This window comes from Bolinopsis microptera, chromosome 7 (assembly GCF_026151205.1).
Source record: "Bolinopsis microptera isolate Bmic1 chromosome 7, MBARI_Bmic_1.0, whole genome shotgun sequence".
NCBI lineage: Eukaryota > Metazoa > Ctenophora > Tentaculata > Lobata > Bolinopsidae > Bolinopsis > Bolinopsis microptera.
Window position 1 is genome coordinate 7,437,666 of NC_087078.1, and position 14,102 is coordinate 7,451,767.

The 14,102-nt window shown below is 37.0% G+C and overlaps 1 protein-coding gene across 2 annotated transcripts in view; it reads right to left on the reverse strand.

The window, feature by feature from the left end:
• The window catches only part of LOC134818283 (citron Rho-interacting kinase-like), a 52,315-nt gene that overhangs the window by 37,603 nt on the left and 610 nt on the right, over positions 1-14,102 (reverse strand). For both annotated transcript variants that reach the window (XM_063827772.1, XM_063827771.1), the window contains exons 2-3: positions 708-836; positions 106-312 (exon numbers count right to left, since the gene is read on the reverse strand). In XM_063827772.1, the coding sequence (XP_063683842.1) occupies positions 106-312; positions 708-782 (282 nt within the window). In that variant the 5' untranslated portion in view covers positions 783-836. The remainder of the gene's footprint in view (positions 1-105; positions 313-707; positions 837-14,102) is intronic.

Sequence of the window (14,102 nt, forward strand, 5' to 3'; positions counted from 1 at the left end):
GACAAACAACTTATATGTTCTCAGTAAATTTTCTCGTGCTAACCTTTTGGAGACACTACATAGCTAAAGGTACTTCTCACACAAATTAAAAATAGTTATAATAACCTCTCCAAAGTGACCTCTTCCAATAACATTTTTAGGTTCAAAATCCTCTTTAGTTAGCTTCAGACCGTTCAATTCAGTAACCAGAGAATCATACTTTTGTATAAACGATGCATACGCTTTTTCCCTTTTCAACTTTTCAGAATTTTTGCATTCTACATGGACAGCAAGAAGGACATCTAGCAATGCCTCTCGTGGTGACAAAAAATCCTGAAAAGAGCAGATTAAATATTTATTGATAAGCATAATTGCTGGAAGATATTCTCAATTTAGGTTCGTACACTGAAAAACTGTTAAAACTCAAAACCTGTCAATATTTCTTTACCTGGAATTATAGATATATCCTATTATAACAAAGTGCAAAAAGTGTTGAGACAATTTTATCAGTATAGATTACAGCATGAAATGAAATGAGGTATTTATATCCTGCTCATATGATTAACCAACAACACAAGGAAGGTGGTTAACCATGTCAGAGCGGCTGACTGTGAGTGATGTGAGCAAATGTGTAAAAGTGAACAAAGTATAACTCATCAAGGTATTAATCAATTAACCATTTTGTGTGTATATAATCATATTCAATAGTAACATTGCAATTTACTCACATTTGCAAAGAGAGGCTGGCCAGAAAGAAATTGGTGAAGCTTAAGACATCTAGTGGATATTGGCGTATCCTTCATAGTACAAACAGCAAACTGGTATCCAGCATTCTCTCATAAGTACATTTTTCAATCCTTTGAAAATTTTTATCAGCTTGTTAGTAAGTTATATAATTAACGACAATATTTTCCGGCATCCCTATTATGTGTGAGACATGATCTGAAAAAATGCATATGCCAAACAGATTTAAAATTTAATGGGGTTACCAAGCATTTTGTTTGACTCGTTATCTATAAGTTTATTATGTGAAATTTATATCACAATGACCCTATACAAAATCAAAAATTTAGTATATATTCCTCTTCTAAAATATTGACTGAACCACTTTTAAATCACAATTGGCCTTGTGTCTCTAAATTTAACTCTTCCCAATTGCAACAAAGTTTTTTCTTGCACCTTTATCTTCCTGGAGAGAAATCACTATTGTTCTAAGGATTTCGAAACAAATGTGCTTCCTTATATGTTTGTTTTCTTGAAATTGTTGTTTTCTTGAATATGTATCCTACCGCATCTGAATATCTTTGAACTGTGTGATATTCTATATTACTGGCCAGCTTTTTCAACAGTCTTTCCACTTCACCACCCAATCCACCAGATGCTGAGAAAACTAACGGTGTGAAGCTTCCTTTATCCACTTTGGGAACCCTTGCGTTGTAACACCGTTTTTTCCCATTTTCATGCAACTGGTACTCCTGACGTATCTCTGATTGTTTTTGTCGATGATAGAGATTTCGTTCTGTGGTTATTTCGGCTTTCACTTCTTTGCTTTGTGTCCTGTCCTCTGAGTACAGTAAATCTTTGAATTTTAAAAATCTAATTTGAGAATGAAGTTTAAAGAAATTTTTAATTAGCACTGTATAGTTTAAGATATTTATAGCTTATTATAACCATTGATACAAAGGCCATAATCTTTCACCAGCTCTCCAATATCCACCTCGAAGCTGCATTTTATATCCTAAATATAAACTAAATCATGTTTTAGTGTAGACTTTTTGTCACAACAAGACTGCAACCTATAGTAACAATTATAAACAGAAGCCCTAATGTCTGCTGACAATTTTTCTTCTAGTCCTAATCTGAGCCTTGTCTCTAAAAACTTAACTGAAGTAGCGTTTCGGTGTGTGCAAAAGCTTCCAGGCACGCGCATTCCTTGCCCCGTTAGTTACCTCTCCTTCTTAAACCAAACGAGCAGTCAGGAAAAAAATTAAACACCAAATGGGCATTATATTTTATGAATTGTTTTACATCTTTTTATTCTGTAAAAATGTGCTAAAATTAAATTTATTGTTTCATTGAATTTATTGTTTCATTGAGTAATTTTCTTCCTGATTGAGAATAGCTTCCTTTAACTGTCTTGTTGCATTACAGGAGAATTGATACAACCTATCTGCCATTTCCATCATAACTGGGATACCCAATCCTGCATATCTTGGTGGTAGAGCTATTATGATTCTTAGTTCATCAGTGCAGCTAAACAGCCTGTTAATGAAAGCTGGGATAAACTCATCACGTGTTACTTGTCCCAGCGGACTGAGCCTATCTGCAACTCCAGGGGTAGTTCTGCACATATAGTTCCATCTCTTACTAACCCCATTTGATTGTCTGATACGATGTACTTTACTTTTTATTAACAATGTTAATATTTATTTAAAATCATTTTGATGGGAGATTCGGGAACAGTGTAACAATAAACAAGCATTATTGATATACACAAGCAACAAGGCCATTCAATTAAGAAATTCCAATGCAATATCTACACATTTTTTCACATAGTAAGTTGAAAACTGGCCACAGGCCTAAATATTACATATCAATCAATTACAATTCATTAACATTACCAATATTAAAAACTGTCCAAAATATCTAAGAAAGTATTCTCTAGCCATAGTAAGTACAATATTTGATCATACATATTATCACACGAGTGACGATAAGAAAGTTCACTGCCACAGTTGAAACCAATTCGAAACGATATATTTGTAAATATCAATTCCGAATCACAATACTGCATACCTTGCATAATTTTCCATCCGTAAATATTCATTTCACTTTTTCTCCTCTAGAGAAGCTGGAAATAAACTAGCTAGCTAAGTAAAAAAGTAGCGTTTAATATGTTTGACATGCTCCTTGGTAAGTTATTGACATATTTAACTAAAAAAGGAATAAAAATTTTGAACCGAACTTAAATCCTATTTATAACATTAAATAAATAATATTGTTGTAGGAAAACAAATTTTAGGAAAAAAATTTAAATTTTGGTATTTATTAATAACAATCAAAACATATCATATCATAAAAATAAAGCCGCGCATTGGTTGACTGCCTCAGTAAGGTGAATAATTTAAGCTTGAAGGTGCCCTGCGCATTTACAGAACCTTATGCGGCGATCACATATTCATGAGGACCTGTGAGCGCCAAATTTAATTTAAAGTTTCTAGAAATCATACATCACTACGAGTTACTCATGCTTTTGGATTATAAGAGTGCGGATTGTCAGGTATTTCATTCATTCATACTTAATCGGTTTAAAGCTGTATATTTAGAACTCACTATTGTTTAAACTACGAAAGCAGAACGTAGATAATGGACAATATACCGACGACAATACCAAGGACCCGAGTGCCGCATTGACTTTTCCGGATCCGTTTTTACCGAAGGCTTATCCACCAGTTACTCATGCTGCATGTATAGTCTGATAATATTTTGTCTTATCTCTAGCAAGCATTCTGTAAATTGAAGTGTCGTATTTATTATAGAAGAGCCAGCCAACCTCCGCATTATAATCTTTTGTGTGCCAAGTTCGTTTATAAAATCTAATCATATAATAAGATTGATCCAATAATCTAAGATGAACGGTATATCATAGCTCATCGTTATTAAAATCCGAATGGATGAATTAATCAAGTAATGTTCCCTTTCAACACAACTAAACAACAAACAAATGCTTGCTCACCAGTGGTGACGCAATCGTAGGGGCATGCAGTTGGTTCAGATAACTCTCACCCCGACGATGGCATCAAGAAATTATCAAATTATGCATTTGCGCCATACTGGACACATTTTATATTTAATATTTTGGTTTGTAGAAATTAGTGTTATCTACAGTATAGCTTAACTGGCGAGCAAGCATCGTCCCACTCGGCCGGGACGAAAATACCGAGTCCAATCACAGAAAGTTAACCAAAAGATAAAAATAAGAGCTCGGATATCAACAAAAATCACACACTCCAGACGACGGGGGAAGAGAGGAAAGGAAGTCCTCACTACTTCTGTATCTTTGGTTAAATTACGCTGTAAAAGTATCATCCTGGGATCTCAATCCATCAACAATAATAACACCTGGACTTACCACAACTTTCACATCGCCCCTCACCCAATCACAGACCAAACCATCTCATCACTCACTCACCAAATTGCCGACCCAATATCTATTGAAGTGGCGAAAATTTTCTAGACAAATGATATTTCGATATTATTGCTGCAGCAGATACAAATACCAACATTATTATATTCCCAAACGTTTGAACCTTTAAATTAACTAGGAAAGTCAATCCTCAACTTGACTTTTACTGTTTTAAACAGATATGATGATATTAACTTAATTTATTATTATTATTATTTTTTTTTTTTACATACTCCTTCTTAGTGTGGTGACTTGGGGTCCATAAATATAACAATACAAGCTGATAAACCAAAAAGAACAACTGGGGTAGGTAGGTAGCCCTGGTGGGTGCGTAAACTTTACGGTCTGCTCTCTCCAAGATCAGCCTGCTTCTCCATTTTACCGTGAAGCCTAATTTCTAGTTTTTATAAAATATACAATGCAAGTGCAGGTTTACTAATCTTAATCTACTTAACAACTCAATAGCCCAAGTCACCATACCCGTAGTATATTCCATGGTAATAGAAGAGCTTTAAAGTTTTTCAAATTGTTGCTATAATTGATTTAAATAAAAATTTGTTGTTTTCTTGAAATTTGTTGTTTTCTTGAAGTAAGCTGCTGGGCTCAACAAATTTTGATAATTGTAAACAAATTTGTTTTTGTGCCCTATAATAATTTTGTATTGAGGTATGACCCTGTACTGTGCGTGATAGTGAAAATGAAAGTGAATGTGAATCTATAATGCGAACGAAATGAGTTATGGCCAAACGATTCTTCAATTTCAAAATAATAAAGTCAAAGGACTCTGTTTTAAAATACAAGCTCATTCTTATCGAAGTTGGTGGAATAGACTCTGTGAAATAGGCCCAAGCTATGGGTACCACCCCAACGCTAAAAAGACAATTCTGATTGTCAAAAAATCCCGAAGAGCTAATTGAAGCAGAGACCCTATTTAAACACCTGGGAGTTAAGATCACGACATCCGGAGAACGCCATCTTGGTGCTGTTGTAGGCTCAAAAGAATTCAGGGAAGAGTACATCAAAGAAAAAGTTGAAAAATGGATAGTTGATATTGATCAACTAGCAGATATAGCGACGGAAGAACCACAACTGGCTTATTCGGCCTTTATTAAAGGAATATGCCACAGATGGAGATACTACATGCGTACTATACCAGACATTGGAGAGCACTTTGTCCCACTAGAGAGCAAGATCATGCATGTGCTCATTCCAGCCCTCCTCGGTCGCCCTGTCAACCAGCATGAAAGAGATATCCTTGAACTCCCTGTTCGATGTGGAGGCCTAGGTATCATCAATCCTGTCAGGATAGCATCTCGTGAATATGCATTCTCAGTAGAACTCACTAAAGATCTTGTGAGTTTGATCAACCAACAAGACCAGGATATTACCAAGCTGGATATGGGCAAGATGAAAGAAAAGAAAGAAGAACTGAGAAAACAGAAAGATGAGTTTCTATCACAAAGGTTCAAGATGCTTTATAATGGGTCAGATTATCTTCTTAAGAACCACTTAAACCAAGCAAGAGAGAAGGGAGCATCAACATGGCTTTCAGCATTACCTCTAAAGGACCTCAACTATGTTCTAAACAAGCAAGAGTTCCAAGACAGCATACGCCTACGCTATGGATGGAAGATCCAAGGAGTGCCCTCTAAATGTGCTTGCGGACATGCAAACAGTGTCTACCACTCCCTTGATTGTAAATTAGGTGGATACGTTTGCATGCGCCACAATGCCATTAGAGACACTGCAGCTTTCTTCCTTCAAGAAGCAAAGTGTAAGGATGTAAGGATAGAACCTGCACTCCTACCTGTCCAACCAACTTCATTCTCCAGGAAGACCAACACCCAGGATGAAGCCCGTCTGGATGTAGCAGCTGTTGGACTGTATCAGTGGCGTAACGTTGCCTGTTGGCGCCCCCCTGCCGAAAAAAGCGCCCCCCTGTTGGCGCCCCCTCCCCTTTTGGTGCCCCTCCCTAAAATTGAACAAATTAGGTAATTTTAAAAAATACGCCGGTAAAATCTCTAAAAAAGTGTGTATCTAGAGCAAAACGCGCAGTTTTGCTAGTACTTTAGTTAAGTTTTCGAAAAATTGTCCCACATTCAAACGACGATTTGGCGCCCCCCTAAGACGGCGCCCCCCTGCACAGCGGGGTCAGCAGGGCCTTTCGTTACGCCACTGGACTGTATGCCCCATTTGAAAGAACATTCTTCGACATCAGGGTCACTCATCCTAATTGCGACTCTCATACATTTAAGCCACTAGATAAAATCTACAGTGCACATGAGAAAGAGAAGAAAGATCTCTATGAGGAAAGGGTACTTCAGTCAGAGAAAGGGTCCTTTGTCCCACTAGTCTTTACAACATCCGGAGGTATGGGCCCACTCTGCACTGTGTTTGTAGATCGTATTTCTGAAAGGATAGCTGACCACAATAAAGAAGCTAAGAGCCAGGTCAAAAACCACATCAGAACACGATTCAGGTTTGATCTGCTACGAAGCACACTCATAGCACTCAGGGGAATCAGAGGAAGACAAAAAGCCCAGCACCTTGGACTAAATGACGTATCCTTCAATCTCATTCCTCAGAAGACGAGCTTTGAGGTCTCTTAAGTTTGTTTATATAAATTTTATAGATAATTTATTGTAGCTTCTATATTGTGTAAAATTTTACGGACGAAATGATCCCAGGGGGGACTCCCAACCCACCGCCTCGGCGGGTAGTTGATACACCTTTCACAAGCAAGAGCCACTTTGGTCAACTTGCTGTGAGGTGTCTCAGCTACATGGGTTGGGGGTCCCCCCTTTTTTTTTTTTTTCTTATCGAAGTTTAATTCTGTCCATTCTAATTCTTCGTACCTGGACTGTATCTTGAGTAGCTCACTTTTTAGTGTTACTTTAACTAAGTTCGTTGACTTAGTAAAGCTTATCAAACTGTCAATTTTTCGACAGTCGTTCCACATTTTTGTTGATTGATAAATGAAAGAGGACGATGGGTTCGGGGTGATGAACTGGTCTGAACGTCTTTGTGATGGTGATCTGTGGAGTAAAGATAGGAGTGAGATTGGAGATTCTAATCTGACAATTTTGAACAGTTCTAATAGACATGTGTATTTGTAGAGGTTGTGGACGGTAAGAAGGCCGTTCTTGTTAAACAACGGCTTTGTATGCTCTTTTTCAAAGAATTCCCTTCCTAGGATTTGTTCATCTATACAACGTGTTCTGGCACATGTTCTAAATTTATGTAGCTCCATTCACAACTGGGCCGCGCCGCGCATCAAGTCATATTTCTTTAGATCGGTGCGATGCACAACTCGGTGTGGCTGCAGCAATTAACTGTAAAAGATTGACACTATCAATTAAATAACATAGTAAATCAAATTGTAAAGTAAATCAGCTGCGCGTTAATAGTTTTTGATTTTATTGTATCCAGTTTTTGTCATACGTTATATGACCCGCCGCACACGAGTGCGCGGCTCCCCTTTATCGTCAGGAAGATAAAATGAAACGACCGTGGGGGTCGCAACATGATATGCAATCCAGTTTTACGTCGAATTACAAAATTTATTATTCTATTTCAATAGTATTCCAAATAAGGTGTATAACTGCATATATAATATATTAATTCTGAATATATTGCAAAAGATCTCGATTCATGAACATGAATGATTTGTATCACGTCGTGACCCACAATGTCGTATTTCACTAAATTGTTTTTTCACTGTAGAGTTTTTACGATACAGTGGGAGCCGCGCACTCGTGCACAGTTGGGTGATACAACGAATGACAATACATGATAAAGATTAAAAAATGCAGTATAACGGAATATCAAATATACGCCGCACAATTTTCATTTGGGCATTGGGGAATGTGTTTTTGGTGGAAATTAATCTGTGCCATTTTTTCTTTTCTTTATCATTTATGCATAAATGTTGACGGACACGGATGTGAATCGTCTAAATTTCTTCGAAGTAGCGCGCGCTGCTTTCTTCTCGAAATGGCCCGACGGCAAGTGCTACAAAGTATCGTGCGCTGGGGCAAACCATTAATTGACCATTGTTATGTGTTAATGATCAGGCCCGGCGCGCGCTACTTCTTAGCACTTGCCATTGGGCCATTTCGAGAAGAAAGCGGCGCGCGCTACTTCGAAGAAATTTAGACGAGTAACATCCGTCAAACCATTAACAATGGTCAACATAAATGCAACTATGCTTGAAGCTCAAAAAGCACCGACCATGCATAGGGATAGGCGCTCCTGTAGATCGGAACGGAAACGAAAAATAAAGTAGCACACGCTGGGTCAGTCCATTAACAACGGACAAGGTAATCAGTAAACACAATTTTGTTTCTATTATCTCAGCTATTTTGATATTTTCTTTAAATCTGCTTCATATGGCTGGAGCCATATTTTAAGTTTTATAAAAGTTTATGACTCCATTATTAGTTCATTTTGAGTCCCCTTTTCAAGAATTGGAGGACTTTGCCGCTTCGATGCGCCACAAACTTCCATTCTTACTTCGCATCGTTGAATTGTGAATTCACAGAGTATTAATTGACGATGTCAATTCATGGCAGCTCGGCGCGGAACAGTAGCGCATTTCGCCGATGTCGCTGTGAGAAGCCTCATTGAGTGCGCGGTGCGGCACAGTAACGCATCGCGCTACAAACAGAGTAACGATCTGGAAGAGTTGACATCGTCAATCAACACAAGTTTTAAACTGTGTATGTATGTATTAGTTTATCATCATCTGGAGGTTTTTTGGCTTTTCGTTCTTTAACTAGCCCATCATACCATATTGCAATGTTAGTTTAAACTAATTTCGCTGCTCTTTTCCGTTCTCAAACAGCAATTTGACATTTTTATCCCAAAAATTAGACTTTTCAATAATTAATTGCTTTGTGATAACTGCAAGTTGGATATCTCTGGGAGACAGAGGTGGGAGATAAAAAAGAACTTTGTTGATATAAATAGGTTGGATTTGAAATTGGAGCTACAAGGCCAAGGGTGATTTTCAAATGTTTCTCCCAATATTTGAGATAGGGAATATATTGATTTTTTGAAGGGTTGTTTTTATATAGGGTCATTCATCGAAGAAATGACTAAAGTGGCCAACAATTTCACATCAGGCAGTGCTATGGAATCAGTGACCATCACCCTTTTGATGATAATGCCATCACTGCTGTTGCAGAAACCCTCAAAGAGGTCCAAAGCAAAGGAACACACTGAGGTGTTGAAGAGAAGACTTGTTTTGTGGCAGGCAGGAAAGCTAGAAGAGCTGCTGCGAGAAGGACAGGAGATTCAGAGGAGATTGGGAAAGGGGAAGCATAAACATGGCCATGTTGAGAGAGTCTTCACTCGACTCATGATGAAAGGAAAAGTCAGTGCAGCAATGCGGTGGATTGGTGAAAATGCCACCGGGATTCTTGAACCTACTCCAGATGTAAGTAAGTAAGTAAGTAAAGATTATGACATTACATCATCACAAGTGTCTAAAAAAATATCATTGCACTAAATAGAAAAATAATTCAAATAGATATATTCTTCCATCAACATTAATAATTTATTAAATTCAATTTTATTAATTAATAAAATCTAATGCATTATATATAAATAATTAATTAAAACTTCCCAGTGGAATAAAGATTTATAAAACGTTTCTTTGCCACAAAAGGATGAAACCAAAGATATTCATTATGTGTCTCCTTATTGCTTAAATAACTGGGTCCTTCAATTTTCCCTAAAACTTCGTTCGAAACATTCCAAAAATAAAAATCATTTACACTGTTTTTAGAAATCATTTCTTTCTTAAATCCTTCCAACCTAACTTTAAAGCTTAAAACTGTCGAGCAGTTCTTGACATCTGAAGGGAGTTTGTTCCAGTAAGGAATGACTCGCTCCGGAAGAAAAGAAGACTGGAGATTCTTAACTTTAGTTACACTCTTACTACACCTATTGGTTGAAACTAGATTAAGACCAGATCTGCTCATTCTGAACAAACCCGATCCATATTCAGTCAAACCACTAGTTACTTTAAAAGCTTCAATAAGGTCCCCACGTACTCGCCGCTCTGCCAGCGTTGTCAAATTGAGGATATCCAGTCTACGGCTGTATGGAAGAGTACCCACCTCATCAATAAGACGGGTAAACCGCCTCTGGACGCTCTCCAGCTCCAAAACAGTCCCCCAACTTCCATGAGCCGCAACTGGATTCCACAATTGGACACAATACTCAAGATGAGGTCTTATCAAAGCTTTATAAATAGCTATCATTACAACCTTTTCTCTAATAACTAAGTTCCTTACAATCCAGCAGATCATACGATTTGCTTTAGAAATACATGCTTTTATCTGTTCATTCCAAAGCAAGGAGCTATGGGTAATAACCCCCAAATCTTTTTCCTGTGCAGATACTTCTAGTTCTACTCCATTTACAATATAATTCGAGTTAGGATTATTATTCAGATTAATATGGACTACTTTACACTTGGCAGGATTGAAGTTTAAGTAGTAGAGGCTCTTACGGGCATTGTCTGCTCGATACGTTAGGGACCCCAGATACACCTTACTAGACGTATTTTTGACCGTAGAATCGATTGAAAGTGGTTTCAAGATGATTGGACTGATTGTTCTGGGGTAAAATCGCAAAAAACCGATTTTTGGGCCAAAAATAGGCCAAAAAACCATGTTTTTTGATATTTTGAGCAAGTTAATTTTGTTGGCATGTCGGCAAAACTTGCATAAAGATAGCTAAAAGACAGCCGCACAAGATTGTATAAAAATAAAACAAATCCCTCTATTTGTTCTGAGGTAAAAATCCAAAAAAGTGGTAAAAATTTTGACTTTTTTGCTTGAAGTTTGAATAATTTTTTGCAGTTGTATTAAATCAACCCAAAAATAGTTACATCGTGTTTGCCTAAATTTTTCCTTTCCGAGAAGTACCCACTTCATATACTTTATCGAAGTTTGAATATTTTCACTCCGCAAGCGTTTTTGCCAAATTTTCGACGCGCACTACGCGCAAAAGCATTTAGTTGTTATCAATTGGCACCCGCGCGTTCATCATAAATTTCAAACAGCTATAACTCAGCGAGATTATGTCCGTTCTAGCTCATATTTTCACACTAAATAGAAAATAATGTGATCTTATTGCTGACAAAATATGAATATAATTACTCTATTTGCCTTAGAGTAATAGACTGTCAAAGTTTAAAACGCGCATTGGTATAGCACGTGACTAATAAGGCCAAATTTATACTTCTTAACATATTATCGATCCTTAGACATCATACTATTGTGTCCAATTAGCGGTTAGGTCTCTAAACTCGTAGCAGAAAACACGTCTTTTTGCCCGTAAGAGCCTCTACTAAAGTGCCAAATACTCTCCCAAATTTCGAGTTCTAAAATATCATCAGATACACTTTTATGGTTAGCTGCATTACAAACTAACTTGAGATCATCTGCAAATAATTTAATCTTATTTTTAACATTGTCAGGTAAATCGTTTATATAAAGAATAAATAACAAAGGACCTAATACTGACCCCTGGGGAACACCAGATAATACGTGTTTCACCTCAGACCATTGTCCTTCTACACAAACCCTCATGGTTCTGTCTGTCAGAAAGTCTTTTATAACATCTAAAACTTTTCCCTTGACCCCAAACCCCTCCAATTTAGATAGAAGTCTAAAGTGGGGGACTGTATCGAAAGCCTTACTAAAATCAAAATACAAAAGATCAACAGGAGCACCTTCGTCTAAAATATCAAGAATATTATCAAATGTCTCTAAGAGATTAGATAGACAAGATTTACCCTTCACAAATCCATGCTGATGCTTTGAAATTCGTTCTTCTAAAAATGTTAATAAATGTGCCCTCACCAACTTTTCATACACTTTGCACAAAATACAAGTTAATGAGACAGGTCTATAATTTAAGGGATCAGATTTAACACCCTTTTTGAATAATGCTACAACAGATGCTGTCTTCCAAATGTCAGGCAGGACTCCTGTTTCTGAACATTTAACAAATAATTTAGTAACAGCTTCAACAAACATTTCATCGTATGCTAAGGATTTCAACAACTTTGGATGAACGCCATCCGGACCAGAACTCTTAAAAACATTAAGCTTTAAAAGCTGCTTCTTGATATCAGAACTGCTAATTTCCATATCATCAATCACCTCTTTGTTATAACTCTCATTTTGGGGAAGAGGGCCAGGTGGTTCACGCACAAACACAGAACTAAAGGCACTAGCAAGTACCTCAGCTGACTCAGATGAACTATTTGTGCGTGTACCATCTCCTCTATCTAAAGAAACAACACTTGATTTCACTTGACGTTTATTACGCAAATACGAGTAAAAAGATTTACAATTCTGTTTTAAATTAGATGTAATCTTCTTTTCATAATTTACTTTAGCTTTAATCTCTGCCACCTCAAAATTATGCTGCTTGCTATTTGCACAGCTCAAGTTAATATAAGAAGGATTAATATCAAATTCAGCCCATGCTCTGTCCTTGTTCTTCCTCATTCTTTTAAGTGCAGTTGTACTCCATGGCAACTTGACAGGTCTGTTGTCGAGATAAACCGAAGCAGCTGGGACAGCTGCAGCAACAGACTCCAATTTACTATGTAGTTCAACCCACATATCTTGAACATTATTTTTACAACTATAATCCCAGTCAATATTATTCATACTAAAGTTAAATAACTCTTCTGAGGAAATCTTACCCCAAATAGGCTTTAAAATCTTTTGTTTGGGACTTTTGTTAGTATTGGGCAAAACAACCAGTTCGACAAGTATCCCAACATGATCACTTTTGCCAAGCGGAGAAACGATCTTACAACCGTTGACAAGAGCATCATTTGTATACAAAACCTGATCAAGAAGACTCTCCTGGAGAGTATCTTTCACAAGCCGTCTTCTGGTTGTTTCGTTAGTAAAGTACCACGTCAAACCACTGTCATTAAATAAATCAATATACTTTTGTTGAATCATTAAAACCTGATTCTTACTAGAAATACCACTATTTACACTACCAGTTTCCCATGATACATTAGGTAGGTTAAAATCTCCTATGATAATGGTTTCAAAAACATTCTTTTCACTAGATATGTTCTTGATGCAAGATAATAACATATTGTTCTGTTCTAAATTCAAAGAAGTAGACCTATAAATACAGCAAATACTAATCAATCCACCAGAGGTATTGACATTAATAGCTAAAGAGTCTGGTGCTTTTAAAAATGAGCTCACTAATGACGCATTACAACTGTTTTTAATATAAATAATAGAACCTCCACCTCCACTTATGTTGCTAGTGGAGTTATCGATTTTAAAATCTCTGTCTTTTCTAAACATACTAAAACCTTCAATAAAAATTTCAGCATCTAAAATATCACTATTAAAATGAGTTTCTGTAATGCAGATTACATGAATAGATTTATAAACTGATAGAATACATTTTAGTTCATCAATTTTATTAAATAGTCCATTAGCATTAGTATAAAAAATATTCATGGGCTGACTACATTCTTTGTTACTGCTATTTACTTCTTCTCTGCCTTCTTCTCTGTCTTTTTCTTCTCTGCTTCTTCCCGCCTCTTCTTCCTCTCTTCTCTGGCTAAAAAACGGATCTCTCGGTCTGCTCTGCAGAGATCCAGATTTATCCAGTATGATGACTCTTTCCAGCCCTTGCCATGGTTGGAATAATAGTTAACTGACTCCTGGTCAGCTGTCTGGATGATCAATGGCCGACAGGAGTCTGGCTTGTCTGAATCCACTTTACCTGCACGATGGCAACTGATAAAGTCACTTTTTTCAATCTTTAATGTCTCCTTGCAGAAATACGAGTCCTCTTCCTGACGTAGCTTGGAGTTAGCTTTCTTGCTCTCTGGTACATTCAAAACACACAGATTGAGCTTCCTTAAATTCCGCTC